The 20,775-nt window shown below is 42.9% G+C and overlaps 1 protein-coding gene across 3 annotated transcripts in view; it reads left to right on the forward strand.

Moving 5' to 3' along the window:
• cbarpb (CACN subunit beta associated regulatory protein b) overlaps positions 1-20,775 on the forward strand; it is a 189,395-nt gene that overhangs the window by 155,446 nt on the left and 13,174 nt on the right. For all 3 annotated transcript variants that reach the window (XM_052037654.1, XM_052037655.1, XM_052037656.1), the window contains 2 exons: positions 4,919-5,108; positions 20,540-20,723. In XM_052037654.1, the coding sequence (XP_051893614.1) occupies positions 4,919-5,108; positions 20,540-20,723 (374 nt within the window). The remainder of the gene's footprint in view (positions 1-4,918; positions 5,109-20,539; positions 20,724-20,775) is intronic.

A 20,775-nucleotide genomic window follows, 5' to 3' on the forward strand; every position in this document is an offset into this window, starting at 1 on the left:
CAAGCTGACATGGAAGTATCTGTTGCTTTTTCATTGTTGTTGTTCAAAATCCTGGAACTCCATACCAAACAGCAATTTGAGATTATCTTTACTATACAGACAGTATGAGTTCATGCAGGCACCTTCTCAAAGACAGCTGAGATTAAGTCATCTTATGTAATTGCTGCAGGAATTCATCAGAGCAATGTCCTAGGCTTAACCATCTTCCACTGCTCCATCGGTGATCTTCCCAGCCTGAGATCATCAGTTGTGTGGATGATCACAGAAGAGTACATCAATGTTCAACTCCTCAGAAAATGGATCAATCACTTCCAGATAACATCAGGGTCAATTTCCTCTCACTACGAATCTGCACGTATTTGATGCTTTAGATTTTTTCCAGTTGCAACCTTCTTCAGGAGGTGATGTAGCAGGTACTGGTTCCCCTTGTCCTGACTTCTGCACAACCTCATTTCCCTGGACGTTGGGGCATTAGGAGGCATTCCTCTCAGAAGACAGCATGACTTGGTGAATGATTGAGGTCATAAAGGACAGGACAGGGGTAAAACCATAAAACCGTAGAACAATACAGCACAATACAGGCCCTTCGGCCCACCTTGTTGTGCCGGCCTTTAAACCACACCTAAGACTATCTATCCCCTTCCTCCCACATATCCCCCTATTTTAAATTCCTCCATATGCTTATCTAACAATCTCTTGAACTTGACCAACGTATCTGCCTCCACCACTACCACCCCAGGCACCAACCACTCAGGGTGAAAAACCTCCCTCTGATATCTCCCTTGTACTTCCCACCCATTACTTTAAAGCCATGCCCTTGTATTGAGAGAAGCAAATGGTTCTCAGGAGTGGTGCATGTTCTTTCAGAGTGTGCAGGAAACATAGAATAACATGTGAACCTTCTATGCCTTCCTAAGGTTATCCTCAGTGAAATATGCCACCCACTGCAGCCATAGGATATATTTGTTAGTCACATGAACATCAAAACACACAGTGAAATGCACCTTTTTGCGTAGAGCGTTCTGGGGGCAGCCTGCAAGTGTCGCCACGCTTCCAGCGCCAACATAGCATGACGCATATTCCATTACACTCCTGATTTGAATCTTGGAGAGGTTTTTGGGAGGAGGTTACCACTCACCACAGGATATTCAGCATCTGCCGTACCTCTGTAGTTGTGATCCTTTGGCTGGTCCGGATAATCTCTTGCACAGTGATGGCCCCAGAATGCTGAGGCAATGATGAGTTATGCAATAATGCATCGTGTGGTGGGGTAGTGTTGGGGGCTGAAGGCCCAGCCTCTGCCTGCGATGGTGGGGCTTGGATTGACCATGATGTTGAACGTTATACAGTCATGGCTGGATCTTATTTGAAATGATCGTCACCTGAAAAGACCTGTCCCACTCAGCAACCGCAGAGCAGGGCAAGGACCGCAATGTCTATGGCTGTCAGGATGAATTTGGTGATAAACAATTTTAAGTCTGGCTTCTCCCATGCTGGAGGTAGAGATATTTGCAACTGTTTGCAGTTTCTCCACCAACTTTTGTGTGAGGGAGGTCACGGTGGATCTTTGGTTAAAGAATGTAATCATACTTCAACCTCCTTTGCCAGAGACAGCAGGCAGACATAGCACTACAGGCTTCCATTAGTACATGGTGCTAATGGCTGCGTGGCCTTTGCAGGGGGTCCACAGGGCAGCGCTGCCTTGCACTGATACCAAATGGGAATCGGTGCCCAGCTGGACTTCAACCAAGGCACATGGATCATATGAGTCATTGCAGCGATCCTGAGAACTAACCTGCAGCCTTTGTTCTGCTGCACCCCTCCAAACCCCGGGATGGTTGCTGGGTGACCAGCTATAATGTTGACACTGTGACTTACGACATCTGGGTCCACCCTGCACACACACAAAAGCACGGGATGCAGAGAATGCAAGTCAAGAATCTGCAGGAAGTGCGATGGAGCAGTACTTCTGCTGCCCAGAGTGTGGAGGAGGAGTCAGCAAAATCCGGCGGAGCAGGTCATGGTATTTTGGTGGTCTTCTGTTTGTTGCATAAACTCATCTGGTCCTTGCTGCCTGCCGCATGGTGGGCAGTTGAAGAGCAGGAGCATGTAGAAGAGGAGTTTATTAAGAGGAAGAGGAGAAAGAGGGAGTGGGGGGGGGGCAACCTAGGCAGCGGCTTTCTACCCAGGCTCTGTGTAAAGGATCCATCTGGGTGCGATGCTGGTAACCCTAACCCCAGTTTTCCCTTTCACCAACAGAACAACTCCTTCTCTCGGTCACCGACAATCACAGCATCCATATAGCTATACTTCACTGCTGAATAAACATTCCAAAACAGATTTGAAAATGAAATCATGGTGTCTTGAAGCATTCCCTTGGCAAGTGTCTTGCAAATGATTTTGACTTTTTTGGTGCTCCAATGCGTTTCTACTCTGAAGACGGAGTAGAGCTGGTGGGAAGCTGCTCAGATGAATTGGCCTTGGAGGACACTGTTGAGAAGCTCTGGGTCTAGCCTCGGCTGTATACTGCACCATCTTGGCAGGGGAGCCAGCAGCATTTCAGCGATCCCAGTAATCTGTTGACGGACAGGTTGCTGGGAGCGTTGTGACAGCCCAAAAGGTGATGCACAGCCATAATGGCCGTGGTGTGAGCTTACATAGCAGCAAGTTGATCTTGTACATATAACAGTTGAGTTTCCACCACAATTCTTGGGCAATAGGCAGCTGCTGGTCTGTAGTCAAAATTGCAACCTCAGTCACCAGAGAATGGCTGTGTCTACAATCTGGCAGCAGAGTTAGTCACAGCTCCCTGCTTGAAAAGATGATCTCCAAAGATGCTGGGTCCCTGCATACCTCCTGATGTTCAACAGAAGCTTTCTGACTAGCTTTCCAACATACCAAGCCTTTCCATTGTGCATACTTATCAGCATTGTACCAGAATCCACCCTCTTATGAATCTGTATGAGAACCAGTGTCAAGAATATGCACTGGTGAGCTGGAATCTGCAGTAGCGTTGCCCCATTCTCTGGGATTCATCACAGGTAGATTCCTCCTCTAGTCTATCTTCCAAGGTGTGTGGGGCCTCTATACGAGAGAGGGCAGTTACAAGTAGGTAATCAACACTCTCTTCTTGGTATTCCTCGGGGGCAGGGTGGACCTCATGGGTAATTGAAAGGCAATTGGATACGCTTGTGCTGAAAGAGAGGGAAAAGTACATTTGAGTGCTCACTTCAGCTGAGATTGGAGTTTGAGGACGAAGTGGGATGTGAAGAGGAGGATCAGGAGAGAGGACAATCACCTTTGATGGTTTCACAGTACTCCTCCCCCTCCCCATAGCCTAAGCAATGCTCATCCCAATGATGGCTAGCACTGTCCTTTCATGGGGAGTTAGGGTAAGTGCCACTCTGTCCGTTCTGTGAGCTTGGAAATAAAAACACTGTAGATGCTGGAAGTCTGAAAAAAAGAAATGTGAAAAGCTGGTCAGGCAGCATCTGTAGAGGGAGAAACAGAGTCAGTGTTTTAGGTTGATGACCTTTCGTCAACTCTGGTTGTGTACCACCGTGCCGAGAGTGAGAGAGACTTGTGCGATCTGTTTGATGTGGGTGGAACGAGTGAAGATGTGACAGTGTATTGCAGCCTGTGAGGTGTGTGCGTGGGTTTGCAGCAGTGCTATGGGTAATACAGGTTCCTGTGAACTGTCCGTAACCTGGGCAGTCCACAAGTCAGAAATGCAACTGTGAACCGAGTTCCCAGGCGGCAGAAGATACCGGCAGCCCCGCAGCAGCCGGCAACTCCATCCCGCCGGTGTCCCAAACGCCGTTCGTATGTACGGGCTGTGCATGAGTCAGGCGTTCGTAACGTGGGGAGGACCTGAATGAAGCAAAGAGATGACGGGTATGAAATCTAAGGTGGTTGGCAGGCAATAAAGCAAACACTGAGCAGAGTGAGGTTCAGCGATGCAGTCGATGGGATATGCCATTTGTAGATGCTTTCACTGACTGTAACCATTTGTCATTGAACTTCCTGTGATGCTGCAGCTAAGTCCTTGCGCCTTTTATACCCTGTGTTGACTCCCACAGCGATTGGCTCCCACTGCATTTTGAAATTGCATCCAAAGAATTTTCTCGACCCTGTGGATACAGGACATATCCCCTTCCCATCTCCTCCCGTGCAGCATCTGAAACCTTGGAACTGCATCTCCACCAATTGTACCATTCCACCCATCTTCCCAGATCCGATCGTCTTTAGCCACAACTTCCAGTACCTGCGCCAAACACCAAGGGCCTCCTAATGAAGAGGTACAGGCTACCCGACCTAAGGGTAGTTCTTGCTAACTACTGACAGCAATGCCCCCCCCCACCACACCAAAAGATGCAGCCTTTCAACAATGCAGTTCATGCTGGTTGAAGCCAGATCAACAGATTAACTTGTGTTATCTGCTTATGGTCTTATGGTCTGCATTGCAATCAACACTCACAGGTTAATTTTGCATTGTGAACCCAGCACGCATTTGAGTACTATCCATTTCAGCACCCTATGCAATGTATCTTTGCCGTTTCAGTATCATCTTCCATGAGTTTATCTTGCTTATTCCCACATAGCTGCATTCCATATAACCACTGTGCCTAAAGAATACTTGTCGTATTCGTCATCAGTATTTTAGCCAACACCTCAAAAGTTTACTGTGTAGGAAAAAGACTGTCAGCAAAAATCAGCATGTTCCATCACTTTCTTTACAAAAACCTAAATATAGAAGGAAGGAGGTTGAAATGTCATCAGGCTCAATTCTAAACTTAGTTGCCTTGTGATTGCTTGTTCTGTGTTGCAGCCTCTCTCTTTTGCCTGAACTCAGCAGAGGGCAAGCTGTCAGTGTGAATTCACGGAGGTTGTTAATGGATTTGTGCTCTTCTCTTGGCAGAGCGAGGCGGCGGCCGGGAACACCAGAGGCGGCGGTGCTGAGGCGGTGACAGCTCCTAGCCAGGGCGGCGTGCTGCAGTTCTTCACCAAGCTGCGGAGGCATGCCAGCTTGGAAGGAGCAAGCCCCTACTTCAAGATCAAAAAATGGAAGTTTGAAACAAGTCAGAGAGCACTGAGCCTCGACACCAGAGGTAAGATGGTTACAAAGTCAGCAGTCAACAGACTTTGGCTGATCCTTATCCATGCACTAGGAATAAGAGGCCTCTGTTCATTTGGCAAGGAGTGCAATCATAGAATGTTATGATGCAGGCAGAAGCCATTAAACCCATCATATCAATACTAGATCTAAAAGCTAGTTGGATTAATCCTACTCTGCCACTCTCAGCCCATGGAGTTCTAGGTCCTCCTTCAAGTACAGGCAGTCCCTGGTCTGTGCAAGGTTCGGTTTCTGAGAACTGTCCTGTAAGCTGATTTCTTAGCCGTTTTCTATAGCAACCCACATCATATCACTTTGCATATACTTGCTATCGTCTCATTGACTAATCACTCTGATGCTACTCATAATTAAACTAATGGAACAAGTACTGTATCCTGTATTAATGGATATCATGAAACATTTTATTACTATTATTAATAGCTTGAAAAATGCTTTAAAAATGTACAAGAGCATTTGTGTGAAGCCGGATTTTCGTAAGCAAGGTCATTCGTAACCCGGAGAACCCCTGTGTTCTTTAAATGAGTTGCTCCATCTAGTATTCTCTCAGGTGGCGAGCTTCAGATCCTTCACAACACCTTGACTGAAAAATATTTACTCAATGCCCCGTCTAATCATTTTACCAATGACCCTAAACCTGCATTCCCCAGTTGTTGACCTCTCTGCTAAGGTGAATAAGATCTTATGTATCCCAAAAGACTGTTTAGGTTCTCAAAAATCAGTCCCATAAGAGTTGGATTCCAATACTGGACAAGTTCATTGTGTTTCATAAATTTGCTTCTCTTCACAAATAATTTGCTAATTGTGCAGGAGTTTTGAATCATAGATTGATTGAATTTTTATGACAGAGATGGAAGCCATTCATCCTGTTGAGTTTATGTCAGTTCCTGGTAGAAAAGTCCTCTCAATCCCCACTCTTTCCCCACAGCCCAAAGTTTGTCTTCATTTTCCCCGATGCAATTCTTTGTTTGTCATGAATTTATTACTTTAAATGAAAGCTTCAGCAGGGGATGGTTTGAATATGTTTATTTTTCTGACCAGGATCTGTCAGGAGAGCTTACCAATATCACCTTGACTGCTGTATGGGGAAGGGAAAATGGTTTTAGTCAAGTGTGTAACACCTTATGAATGGGAAGAGTACATCAGAACCATTCTTCCATTGAAGACCATGGGTCAGCTTGTAAAGTAACATAATGTGATGATGGTTCTGCCCACTATTTCATTTCTACTTTTATGCATAAGATGACAATGTCCTTTTGTAGAATAATACAATGCAAACTGTGCAGTGACTATTTTCACTGAGTTTGCTTAAAACAAACCTGATGTTTTCTTTCAAAAAAAAAGGAAAATTGCCAATTTTAGAAACTAGTCACTAAAAACAAAGTGTTACAAACAAAATATGAAGGGCCTGTTCAGGGGTAGTCTGTCAGTGTCCATTTATCAACTGTCCTCAATGATGGCAGGTATCTAGTCACTGTTGATGTATCGACTCCAATACTTTTACAATGAATTAAATGGGATAAATGGGTTTCAATGCATGATTTTTCAGCAGAATTATAACAGATCTTAAAGAATGAATCTATTTTTATATCTACTGATGTAAAAAGAGGGAACAATGAAATGAATAGACTAAATCATGAAAATCCACCTTGCGAAGAATTAGTGCAAGTGATTAGATTACATGTCCTTCTTAGCAAGGCTGAAAATGGTCACTTCAAAATCATCCATAGCAGCTCTATATAGACAACATCCCTGTTATTGAAGATTAAGTGCATGCATTGTAGAAAAATTTATTCCAGATGGCACATTTGCCTGTTAGAGGGAGGAGAAGTTGTTAATAGGTCTTCCATTCGAAACTGCAACCTCAGTAGAGCTGAGCTGCATTAGATAAGCCCTCATCTGAAACAGAAAAATGTCGCTTTCTTCAGGTTGCTGCATTTTAATGTTGCCAGATTTCCACAGGAAATATATTTAAATGTGCTATTAACAGAAGTAGTATGTGGTTTCCTTTGCATTTCTTTAGGTTTGGAGAGGTGCAGAAATTTACAAAGTTGTTGCCAGCACACTTTAACTATTAGGGAAGATTAGAAAGGCTGAGGCTGTTTTCTTTGGAACAGAGGGAGCCGAGAGGAGACTTAGTTGAGGTGTACAAGACTAAAAGGGGCATAAATAGACTAAATAGGAAGGATTAGTTTTCCTTGGTAGAGGGTTCAAAAAAAGAGGGGGCAGGGATTTTAAATAATTGGTAGAAGGATTAGAGGGAAGAGGAGGAAATACGTTTTGATGTTTAAAAAGTATTCAGATGTGTGCCTGAAGAGCTGTGTGTGGAGGGATGTGGATGTAATGCTGAAGCTGGGGTTAAGCTGGGCAGCACTTTTTCCAACCAGCACAGACACAATGGGCTGGATTGCCTGTATCAAAAATTCTGATTTTACAAAGGATTTATCAAAATTGCAACTTCACACCACCATTCTGCTATATTTCCACTAGGCAGTGGCTATAATATCCCCACAATAATGAGGCCTCTTAGAGCTCATGCTCTTCTCCACCTCTGGGAAATCATTCAGTCTCAACATTTTAGCTTCATTGAGTAATGCGAGTTATTCACCTAATGGTCAATGTAATCACTAAGGCAGCATTGATCCATATCAATGATCACTAAAATTCCCACTAACCCAAAGGAAGTGAACAGTGTGTGTCAGGAAATCATATTAAACTTTGACTTTCCATTTGTACATCCAAACTAAAGTATAATATGAATAACAAATCTTGTGGAAAATGCAACACCTTTTACGTACTGTGAGATATTCCTTTCAGGTATGATCACACCTTTTGGGCAAAGTCGACAAAATAATCTTGAAGTGTTGATGGCTTTCCATTTGATGTGAGAAAATTATTTCTGAGACTGATCTGGTGGCAATAGTGTGTGTAGCATTGTCGTTGAATAACGTATTTAGAAGACTTGACTATGATCTGGAGTAGAGAGTTCAAATTTCTTCAACACAGCTCGAGAATTTAAATTCAACTAACAGATTAAATCTGGAATAAAAGAACTTGTATGAGTGATAGTGACTGTGAGGCTATTAGATTGTAGGAAAAAAAACATTCTGGGAAGAAAATCTGCTGTACTTACCTGATCAGGCCTATATGTGACTCCAGACCCATAGGAATGATTAACCGTCAACTGGACTTCTAAGGTAGTTTAGCTGGCTAATCTGAGTAAGAACAATTTGGACTTAGGCTTTCAGGGTTGTTTGCACCTTGTGAACAAATTAGAAGTTATTCATGAAATACCAAATCAATTTTTTTACCATTTTGGTCACTTATAGATTGACTTTGGGCTTAGTCTTAAAACCAGCAACCTGAAGGCCTTAACATTGATTTCTCTAATTTCCAGTAACCCCACCCAGTCTTTTTCTTCCCCCCCCCCCACTCCTTTGTCTTCCCTTATTCCCATGGCTCCCTTCCCCTGCCTTGATGACCTACCCATCTCCTCTTCTCCCCTCCCCCATCCATGGTCCACTGCTCTCTCCTACTGGATTCCTCCTCCTTCATCCCTCAGCCACTTCTACTATCACCTCTCAACTTATTACATCTTCTCCCCCTCCCCTACCCAGTACCTTCCCCCCTCACCTGGACTCACCTATCACCTGCCTGTGTGTGCTCCTCCCCCACCTTCTTATTCTGGCTTCTGCCCTCTTCCTTTCCAGTCCTGATGAAGGGTCTCGGCCCGAAACGTCAACTGTTTATTTCCCTCCATGGATGCTGTCTGACCTGCTGAGTTCTTCCAGCACTTTTGGTGTATTGCCCCAGATACATCTAGCATCTGCAGAATTTCTTGTGTCGAAGAGTACTGTTTTACTATAGAAAGATGTAGAGAGCTGAGAAAACCAGCCAGGAAATGGACTGATTGCATTCAGGAAAACGATATGGTTTGTAAAACTGAATTACATAAAGATAACAGGGTTCATAATATAAAAACAGAAGGGGGATAAAATGGATTGAACTGTAACTACTTGATTTGTTAAAATTGCTTTCTCAGCACCTCTCATTGCAGTGTATAGTTAGTGTTGCTGTGATGAAGTAATTCATGGTACATGAAGACTGGGTAGTTCTCTTCCCACAATATTACTTGTTTGGGTGTTAAAGTAACTGAATTCTGGGATTTCCTTGAGCCTGCCAGGAGTAGAAAAAGTCCACAGTTTCATGCATTTGCTTACATCAATTTCCAATCACCAAAAAGAATTGATAGTTGTTTTCAGAAAATAAATCCTAGAAATGAATAAAAGTCATCAAGGAGTCAACAAATAGGCTGGTCCTTCAACAACCCACAAGGCCCAAATACACTGAGAAAGCAAAGTAAGAAACAATGAAGGATTGCAATGAACAAACACATGGATGTGATTTTCTAGGCTGGCAAGCTACTTAGCTGTTCAGTTTCCCATATCGGCCCGAAATTACCCTGTTTATTTAAAGATCCAAAGAGAATCAAATCCACAATGTAAAATGGTTTTGTCATTTCCTACTTTGATTGGTGCTGCTATATTGTGCAATTATATGATTTTCTATGCAAGATAATCTAATCTTCTCATTGGTCTTTTCTCAATCTTGTCCTGCTGAATCTTAAAATGTTTCACTTGCAGCCCATTTTACAGTGATTTGGTAGACAAAACTAGATCTTTTTGGAGTATTTTGGAAAAGCAAACTTTGACTTTCCATTTGTACATGGGAACGAAAATATAATATGAATTGCAAATTTTGTGGAAAATGCAGCTCTCTAAAACTCTAGTTAGACCACACTTAGAGTATTGTGATCAGTTCTGGTTGCCTCATTATAGGAAGGATGTGGAAGCTTTAGAGAGGGTGCAGAGGAGAATCTGGGTGCACCACCAGGATGCTGCCTGGATTAGAGAATATGTCTTATGAGGAAATGTTGAACAAACTAGGGCTTTTCTCTTTGGAGCGACATAGGGTGAGAGGCAACTTGATAGAGGTGTGTAAGATTTTGAGGGGCATAGATAGAGTGGACAGCCAGCACCTTTTCCCCAGGCCAATATCAGAGGACATCAGTGGAAGGTCAGAGGAGGTATCAGAGGTAGGTTTTTCTCACAGAGAATGGTGTGTGCATGGAACGCATTGCCGGGCGTGGCGGCGGAGGCTGATACAATAGGGATATTTAAGAGACTCTTGGATAGGCACAAGAAAATTGAAGGGTTGTGTAAGAGGGAAGGGTTAGATTGATCATGGAGTAGGTTTATATAGGTCGGCACAACATCGTGGGCGGAAGGGCCCATATCTCTGTTCTCTATGTCAGTGTCGGTAATTTTATCTAAGCTCCAAGAGAAGACTGTGGTGCAGCTGGTAGAGCTGCTGCCTCACAGCGCCAGAGACCTGGGTTCAATCCTGACCTCGGGTGCTGTCTGTGTGTGGGGTTCACACATTCTCCCGGTGACCACATGGGTTTCCCTCAAGTGCTCCAGTTTCCTCCCACATCCCAGAGACGTGCAGGTTGGTAGGTTAATTGGCCACTGTAAATTGCCCCTAGTGTATAAGTGAGTGGGAGAATTTGGGGGCAGTTGATGAGAATGTGAGCAGAATTAAAAATATGATTAATATAGGATTAGTGTAAAGAGGTGGTTGAAATTCGGTGTGGAATTGGTGGGCTGAAGGGCCTGTTTCCACGCTGTATCTCTCTGACTCTCCTTGGACGAGGTGCAACACCAGCATTGGACTTGATCTCACGAGCTTCCCAGTGGTCTGTTTGGATTAAAATCACCCTTGAATGAGTCAATAAAGATAGCTCTTCACCCGAATCACTGGAAAATTAATATAAAGGAAACAAATTGAAGTGAAACCACAGTCTTAAATTGGTATGCACAAACCATGACTGAAGACCTTGTACAAACCTTGTCCCCCCATAAAAGCTTTATTACTTGGGTTGTACTTACCCGAAGTAGACTCACTAATCCTGTCACAAAGCCAGGATGTTGCACTAATTATTCATTTAAATATTTTTATGTAACTTCTGAGGCTGAATGAAGCTTTGGAACAAAAGGTACTTCTTGTGATCTTGAGAGGTACCAAGTGCACTCCTAATTGCCAATTCAATACAATAGTGCAATTCCAATGCTTAGAAGGTAGTGGGAGCGTAGGCATGTTTATCCCACTTGAAAATAGTGGGAATGTGCATGGGCTTCCCATGCAGCAAAGAAAAAACATCAGGGGCAGAAGGTCAAGGGACCTCCTTGACCAAGTTCCTCACCTGTTCTGTGCCAACACCACCTATGGTGTTCATCAATAAATTTATCCCATATTGTGTAAACTCATGGGCTTAGAAAATTATAGCTGGGGGCAATAATAACACTATTGGATTGAGGGTTCATAGTTCACCATATTAGACCCTGCCAAGAGGAATCTTTGAACATTTGGAATTCCTGGCTTTTAGAAGTGTGAAATTCCTGGCAATTGTGCCCTTCTGAAAGTAAATCATTGCAGCCTGGTGGTGTTGGCTAAGGGACATCACTGACACTCTGGTGTGAATATTAATGGAAGAATGAAAAGGAAAACTTTTCTTAGCATTGTTCATAATTTCAGAATATCCCAAGGTACTTTGGAATTGTGGTCATAGCCATAATGTAGCAAATACAGTGGCAACATTTGCACATAGCAAGCTCCATCACAGCAATCTTATGAAATAAAACAGAAACAGCAGGTTGTAGAGAGGGAAATAGAGCTAATGATTCTCTCTCCACAGATGCTGCCTGACCTGCTGAGTGTTCACAGTATGTGTTTTATTTCAGATTTCCAGCATTTTGTATTTGTTACAGTGTTATGGCCGGGGTAAATATTGTCCAGGATACCACGGATAACACCTGGTCCTGATGAAAGATCATTGACATCAAACATCAACTCTGTTTCTCTCTCTGCAGATGCTGCTTGACCTGTGGGGTGTTTCCAACACTTTTTGTTTCCTATTTCAGATTTCTAGCATCTGTAGTTTTATTGCCCTCCCTGGAAATAATTCCAAAAGGATGTTTCACACTCACATAAGAAAGGTTGAGTGCCAGATTAACATCTCTCTAATAGTGCAGTACTCCCTTATTACTATACAGGAGAATCAATCTGTATTCTGCATGTAATGTGGGGCTGACCTGGGACTATAGTGTTACCTGCTGAGCCACAGCTAACAGATTTGCACATGACTTAATCAAATGGATGGCTGTCGCTCCTTGAACCTTACCAACATAAGATGGCAGATTTGGTGACTCAGAAAACCATAGGTACTGTACTATGCAGCTGCAGTGTTGAACTTTTGCCTGCAAACTAACCACGACAGTAACCAGCTTTCAAAGCATTCCATCCATAAACTAGCACATCTGCTAAACTTTTCCCTAATCATCATGAGCACCCTTACTAATCTTTTCTAGATGGAGGAAGAACATCAGCAATCTTGAGAGGTTGTATCCTGTAAGCAGCTTGGACAACCTGATTAATTAAAGTAGATAAGCTGACTGTATCTTTTGCAGAAAGACAGCTTTGTCAAGTTACACTCAGAATTTAGTCTTTTGCCCCTGATCTTTCAAGAAGATCGGAAGTTTAGATTATTCCCAACACGTGTTCCCAACAGTGATCTCTTCACTCATCTGCAAGTGATGACACCCTTTTCAGCTCAAGATGCAGAACATTTTAACCAGTCTGGGACAATCTGTTATGGTACATTATTGAAGCGAAGGATGGCAAGTTACAGTAACACAGGCTATTTTTCTTTTACATCATCACCCAGACTAAATTGTCTCTGTTGGCTGGTATCTTGTTTATAATGCTGTAGATCATTATATTACTGTGTGTAAAAAGAGATACTTCTAATGATTGGTGCCCAGTTCACAGAAGCAATGAGATAATTATATGCCTGATCCTGGAAGACTACAGGTAGTATTTATGGGAGGAGATGTCTATTAGTCTTTGTAACTCTGATTGAGTTTGCTATCCAAGCATAAGAGATAATTGCATGAGCTATTTTCTGGGAACTTTAAGACATCCAATGAAGACAGGTTATAGATAGGACATCCAGAGCACAACATGGCAACCAGGAGTTTCTGCAATATCAGCTGGCCCACAATATGGTCAAAGAACGTGTTGAGTCCTCGACACTACCTTCAAATTTGACCTTTGGAGATTATTATTACCTTTTTCAGCCAGCAGTTTAAAGAGAAAATGAACAAAAACAAAGATAAAAGGGGTAGAGTTGACAAAATCAACCCTCAAGCCTATTCATAAGATCACGACCCATCCGATCTTGGCTTCGGTTTCATTTTCCTGTCTGATTCCCATAACTTTCGATTCCCCCGTTGTCCAAATATCTGACCATCCCAGTTGTGAATGTATTCAAACATTCACAACCCTCTGGGAGAGGATATTCTTCCTCTTTTCCCACCATAAATGGAGAATTCCTTTTTATGAAACCTATGCATAGTCCATCCGCACCAAACACAACATGAATGAATGAATCTCTGCTCCACTTACTTCAATTACTTGTTATAAAGTCTCTATTTTCTGATGAGTGGCATTTTGCTCAACTAAATCAGACCTCCAAATAAAAAAAGCAACTTCTACGGGGATCTCACTGTGCAGGACTAAGCAGTGGTGTGCAGATCATCTTGTGAGATAATGAAATTAGCTTTGGCTTTGTTCCATTGTGTGAGAATTGGCACCACTGGAGGATGCCAGTTCCTCCCAGGCTGTCCTTATGGGTGAGCCTGGCACATCTCCATAGCCCCCTGTTGTACAGGACCTTCCTTCTGGCATGTATTGTTGACCAGGACTTGCATGTCCCCTTGAGTGAATGCAGAACCTGTCTCACTCTACTCTGTGGCATCTCCTCCACGGCAGCCATAGTATCTGTTGCTGCTGCGTGGTTGCCTTTAAGGGCTGTTGCTCTTCTCCGAATGCTGCAGGAGATGCACAGAATGAGTGAGGTCCTCTCGGGAATCGTGCAGGTCATGCTTTAACACTGGTTTCTTGGCCATCTAACGTAATTTCAAACTGGTTAATGGCCAATTTCATATTGTTTTGTAGGCAACCCCATCGGTAACTGTTGTCAAGTTATAGAGCATCAAAAAAAAATGGTGCAATCCAATTCTGAGCCACTTCTAACCAAATGGATTCTGTCTGCAATTCCTCCGGTGCACACAGTACCTACATAACAGTGTGAGGGAAAAATAGACAATGAAAATGAATTCAATAATATGGCTGCCCCAGTAACAGATGAGGATACATGGGGAAAGGTTGATTTCTGCCCAGGGATCATTTTAAACTTACAGAGCTAAAGAAACATATTAGTGGGTTAATTTTCTCAGCTATTGTGATAAAAATAATATGCTATTTAGGCACTTAGCTATGCTTTACATGTTTTACAAGAGTGGTTGAATATTAGCACTTATCACATTTGCATTAAGTCTGTCTCTGTGCTACATTAATGCAAGCAATTAGTGCAGAATTTAATTTCAATACAGAAGCAGTGAATTGGAAAATAAAACATATGGGAAAAAAAATTAAAGACCTCATCTTCTTCAGCCCTTTGTCACTTCCACCTAGCACCTCCCAGCTTCTTACATCATTCTCACTCTCCCCCCTCCCTATCACCTGCCAGCTCTTGCTTCACCCCTTCCCCTCACCTTTTTATACTGGACATCTCTTCCCTTTTCATTCCTGATGAAGGGTCTCGACCGAAAACTTTGACTGTTCATTTCCCTCCATAGATGCTGCCTGACCCAGAGTTCCTCCAGCTCCTTTGTGGGTTACTCCAGATTTCCAGCATCTGCTGTCTCCTGTCTCCAAAGACCTCAACCAATTTCAGTTGCATGTCTTCTTTCTGCTCATTTCCACATTTGTCTTGGTCTAATGTACATTTACTTTGCTCATCAACTAAAATCCTCCTCTTTATTCCTCATGCCACAACTTTTACTCCCAACTCTATCCTTCATATTTCTTCACTTTATCTGCATCAGAAGTCCATGGTACCTCAGAAGCAGGAGCAGTGATAGGCCATTTGGCCTCCCAATCTTGCTCCACCATTTAAGAAGATCATGGCTGAGCTTTCATCTCTGCCATTGTCCTATCCAATGCTGACAAACCTTGATTTTTTTTTAAAATATCCAGTACCTATTGACCTGTGTTTTGAATGAACTCAATGGCTGAGTCTCCACAGACCTCCTTGATAGAGAACTCCAAAGATTCATCATCCTTTCAATGAGTAACCCTTATCCTGAATGGCCTACCCCTTACTTTGAGACTGAGCCCAGTTCTAGACTTCTTACAATAAGGAAGTATTTCCATCAATAATGGAGTTCAGAAGCAAGTTTGCTTGAATTTCAATTGAGCTTTGTTCAAGTCTAACTTTGCCTCGATTTGATACCAAGTTCTCAGTGATGGGTAACTCTTAAGGGCTCCATTTATAATTAGGCAATTACATTTGAAAGTACTTTGATGCATTTTTAACCGGAATGACTATTATATATTGTGTTTGTTAAATATACCAAATACCATACTGAAGCAGCAAAGTGTTCATTGGCAGGAAGCGAGTCTGTCTGATAGAAGGAACTACCTCTAAGTGTGATGTGGGGAATAATGGGTAAGAATGAAGAAATCTTCTATAAAGGAATAGTCTGAGGTTTAAATTTCTCTCCAATATTCTCTCATTGCTGTCCAGCAGGACCTAGGAAACTTCTTGCACTCTGGGTCTGTGGTTGATGAGACCCTAGCGTAGATGGGGAAGGTGACGCTTAACAGAAGGCTGGGTGAGGGGGCAGGAGAGATAGGGTGATGTAGTGAGTTTGGGAGGTGGTACTCTCCTCATGCTCTTTTATCTGCTCCCATTGAACACACTCAAGGTTCTCAAGGCCATCTCGAAATGCTCCTGCATTTTAAGTGGTCATACAGCATGGAAACTGGCCTTCAGCTCACCACATCCATGCCCACCTCTTGCCCCTTTGCTTCAATTCCATTTGCCTGAACTAGAACTGCATCATTGCTTATTTAAGCATCTTTCCAAATGCCCCTTAAACTTAGTAATCGTATCCAATTCCACAAGGCAGCGTATTCCAGAAATCAATCAGCCTCTGTGCAAAAAACCTTACTCCTAGGATCCCCTTTAATCTCTGATTTCTCACCTTAAGACTATGCCTTTTTTTTATATATACCCCTACCAAAAAAGATAGTCATAGAATCAGAGTTATACAGCACGGAAACAGGCCCTTCAGCCCAACTGGTCCATGCCAACCAAGGTGCCCTCCAGAGCTGGTCCCATTCGCCTGCATTGGACCCATATCTCTTTAACTCTTTCATATCCATGAACCTATCCAAATGTATTTAAAAAACTGTAATTGTATCCGACTCTACAACTTCCTCTGGCAGCTCGGTCCATGTACCCACCACCTTCTGTGAAGAAAAAGTTGCCCTCAAGTCTCCTCTAAATCTCTCTCACCTTAAACCTATGCCCTCTAGTTTTAGACTCCCCTGCCCTGCGAATAAGACCATGTCCATCCACCTTATCTGTACCCCTCATGGTTTTTTTTTATATAAACCTCTACAAAGTCACCCTTCAGCTTCCTTTGCTCCAGGGAAAGCCGTCCCAGCCTGTCCAGTCTCTCCTTACAACTCATGCCCTCCAGTCCCAGCAACATCCTTCTGAATCTTTTGTGGACCCTCTCCAGCTTTCTATGTTGTGGTGACCACAACTGCACACAATATTCCAGATGCAGTCTCACCAACGTCTTGTACAGCTGTAACGTGGCGTCCCAACTCTCGTACTCAGTGCCCTGTCCAATGAAGGCAAACGTGCCATACACTTTCTTCGCCACATTGTCTACCTGTGTTACCACTTTCAAGAAACTATGTACTTGTACCCCCAGGTTTCTTTGTTCCACAACACTCTCCAGGGTCCTGTCCAGTTACTGCACATGTCCTACCCTCGTTTAACTTCCCAAAATGCATCACTTTGCACTTGCCTGCATTAAATATCATGTGCCGTTCCTTTGCCCCACTTTTCCAGTTTATCTAGATCTGATTGTAACCCGAGACAACCTCTTCATCGTCCGCCACACCACCAGTTTTGGTGTCATTTGCAAACTGACTAATCACGCCACCTACAGTCTCATCCAGATTGTTAATATACATGACAAACAACAAGAGACCCAACACCAATCCCTGGGGCACACATAGGCCCCCAATCTGAAAAAACAGCCCTCCACTATCAACTATCTTACATACTTCCGTCAGGTCACCCACAGCCTCCTTTGCTCTGGGCAAACAGGCCCAGCCTATCTAATGTTCCAATAACTTAATCAGGGCAACATTCTGGTGACTTTCCTCTTGCACTCTCCAGTGCAGTCACATTCTGTAGTGTGGTGACCAGAACTACTCATAATACTCCAAATGCAGCCAAACCAGTGTTTTGTAAAGTTGCAACATAATGCCCCATCTCTTGTGTTCTCTTCTGCAACCAATGAAGGCAAGTGTGTCATATGCCTTCCTCACCACCCTATGCACGCGTGTTGCCACTTTTAGGGAGGTACGGACTTAAATCCCAAGGTCTCTCTGTTCATCAACGTCCCTTAGCCCCCTACCATTTACTGTACATGTCCTACCCCTTATTTGACTTCCAAAAACACATCACCATACACTTGTTTGGGATGAAATTACATCTGCCAACACTCCACCCAACTTTCTAACTGATCTAAACCCTGCTGTAGCCTTAGACAACCTTCCTCACTATCCACAACACCACCTATATTCATGCCATCCACAAGTTATTTACGAATTATACCTCTTACATTCACACCCAAGTTATTTATATGTCACAAACAGCAATGGTCCCAGCACTGATCTCCATGGTATGCCACTAGACATAGCACCCCACTTAGAAAAATATCTTTCCACCACCATCCTCTGTCTCCTAGCACCAAGCCAATTTTGGATCCAATTGGCCAGCTTGCCTTGGATCCCAAGTGCCTTAATCTTACCAACCTACCACGTGGGACCTTGTCAAATCCCTTACTAAAGTCCATAGAGGCAATGTCTATCACCCTACCTTCAATCTCCTTGGTTACCTCAAAAAACTCAGTCAAACTAATGAGACAGAGCATTTCCCCTTCACAAAGCCCCGTTGACTATCCCTCATCGGTCCCTGCTTTTCCAAATGAACACAAGTCCTGTTCCTTACAATTTTCTCCAATAATTTCCCCAGCACTGTTGTCAGGAAGCTCACCCTCCTGTAGGTACTTGGCTTATCCCTGTTGCCATTCTTAAAGAACAAAATTAGCTATTCTCCAGTCTTCCAAAACATCACCAGTAGCTAATGAAAATGCAAAAATTTCTGTCAAGAACCCAGAAATCTGCTCCTTTGTTTCCCATGGTATCCTGGGATGGATCTCATCTGGCCCTGGGGATTTATCCACCCTTCTGTGTTCCAATACATCTAACACCTCCGCCTTCTTAATGTCTACATGGTCCAGGCAATCAATGTATCCCTCCCTGAACTCATTATGTTCCATGTCCTTCTCCTCATTGAATGTTGACGAAAAGTATTCATTTGGACCTCACCTGCATCCCCTGGCTCCACACATAGATTACCTCTTTGGTTCCCAAGGCAACTGATTCTTTCCCTGGCTACCCTCTTCTTCCTAATATACTTACAGAATGATTTAGGTTTCTCTTTACTCTTACCTGCCAAGGTTATTACATGACCTCTTTTTGCTCTCCTAATTTCCTTCTCAACTACTCTTCTACAGCTTAGATATTCCTCAAGAGACTCGCTTTATTGTCATTATCGTGACCTGTCATATGCTCCCTTATTTTCCTGATCAAAACTTCAATAGCCTTTGTCATTCCAAGGTTTCTAATCTTGCCATCTTTTCATTTCGGCCTTACCAAACATGCTGTCCCTGAACTCTTGCTAACTTTCTTTTAAAAGACTCCCACTTGTCAGATATTATTTTACCCAGAGCATTTGCTCACAGTCTACTTTTACCAGATCCTCTCTTGCACTTTCAAAAATCAATCTTCCCCCAATTTAGGATTGATTTAAAGAGCAACCTAATCCATTTGTGTAACTACCTTGAAACATACAGAATGATAGTCACTGTTTCCAAGGTATTCCTTAACCAACACTTCCACCACTTGTTCAGTTTCATTTCCTAAGGGGAGGTCAAGCACAGCCCCTTCTCTGGTAGGACTTTCTACATATTGTCTCAAAAAGCTATCTTGGACACTCATAACAAATTCTGCCCCATCTAAGACCCTTGCGCTAAGGCAATCCCAGTCAATATTGAGGAAGTTAAAATCCCCCACTACTATAACTCTATTGCATTTATACCATGAGCCATGGGTCAGGGATTCCCACAAGGTACTGATGTTGCACTAATTCAGGGAGGCTTTGAGAATTCCCTGGAACATTGTTAAATAGTTTTTTTTTTCTGTCCACCTGTTAATCTCTTGGTTTGACAGAGCTCAAAACAGAGGGTCTGTTTCAGGGGTTGGTATTGAGCATGCAAACAACATGGCCCACTCACTAGAGTTGACTTAGTCTCATTTTGTCCTCAATGCTGAAGATGTTGGCCTGGAAGAGCGAGCTGGCATTGATTTGCTTATCCTGCCAGTCGATTTGCAGAACTTTGCAGAAGTAGCATTGTAGGTAACTGCTGACTTGGAGGCATACAGGAGGTCAGGGATCCCTGCTCCTTGATGTTGCATTTGAAGTCTTGATCTTCAAATTATCTTTGCACTGAAGACAAAAGGGAATTTTATCATCCATCTCTATTTGCAGTATTCTAAGCGTACTTACTAATGAGTGCCTTTGAATATTCTCTCTCTTCATTGAGCCAAGCAGAGTCATCCTACAATGACTGCCTGTGCTTAGAACTTCACTGCTAGAAATTTCCAGTCATTAACATTGATGCAAGTGACAGAGAGTGAAATATTTTAAGAATATAGAAGTACGTAATGACATTGAGCAAATACGTATTAAGGAAGCAATTGATATGAGGGATTATTAATGTGCTGTTTAGCTTAAGGAAACGTGTTGAAGATAAAGTGGAGAAATTCATCTTTGATTACTATTGCTAAACAGATATGGGAGTATCACCTACCAATTGTACTGATTTCTGCTTATTTACTTCCTTTTAGATCCAAATATGCAGGAAGCGAGTGGAAGCTGTGGCCAATATTCACACACACAAATAGCATTAATGACCAAAGAGAAATTCTTCCCAAACCATTTTAAGTGTGTCCCCTTTGGATGTAGAAATTCCTACTTGTGTCCATCCATCAACAAGTTACATAACTACACCCAAAAAATCTTTTACTTACCCACTTGTTTCTTGATTTGCTAATCGAAGAACTTGTGTTTGTTAGGATCTCCAAAGAGGCACCAGTTCCATCGACAGCGAGCTGCCAGTGAAAGTATGGAACGTGAAGACCAGGACCCTCATCAGACTGACATTATACAGTACATTGCCCACACGGATGACGTCACTTTTTGTCCCCCTCCAACTTCATTCACACAGTCCCCCTCCAGTCCGCCTTCATCAGTCACCAGGTACTGTTCAGTCAGTTTTGATTTTAATAATCAGAACATTTTCTTTTTCCAT

Source organism: Pristis pectinata, chromosome 24 (genome assembly GCF_009764475.1).
Source record: "Pristis pectinata isolate sPriPec2 chromosome 24, sPriPec2.1.pri, whole genome shotgun sequence".
Taxonomy (NCBI): Eukaryota; Metazoa; Chordata; class Chondrichthyes; order Rhinopristiformes; family Pristidae; genus Pristis; species Pristis pectinata.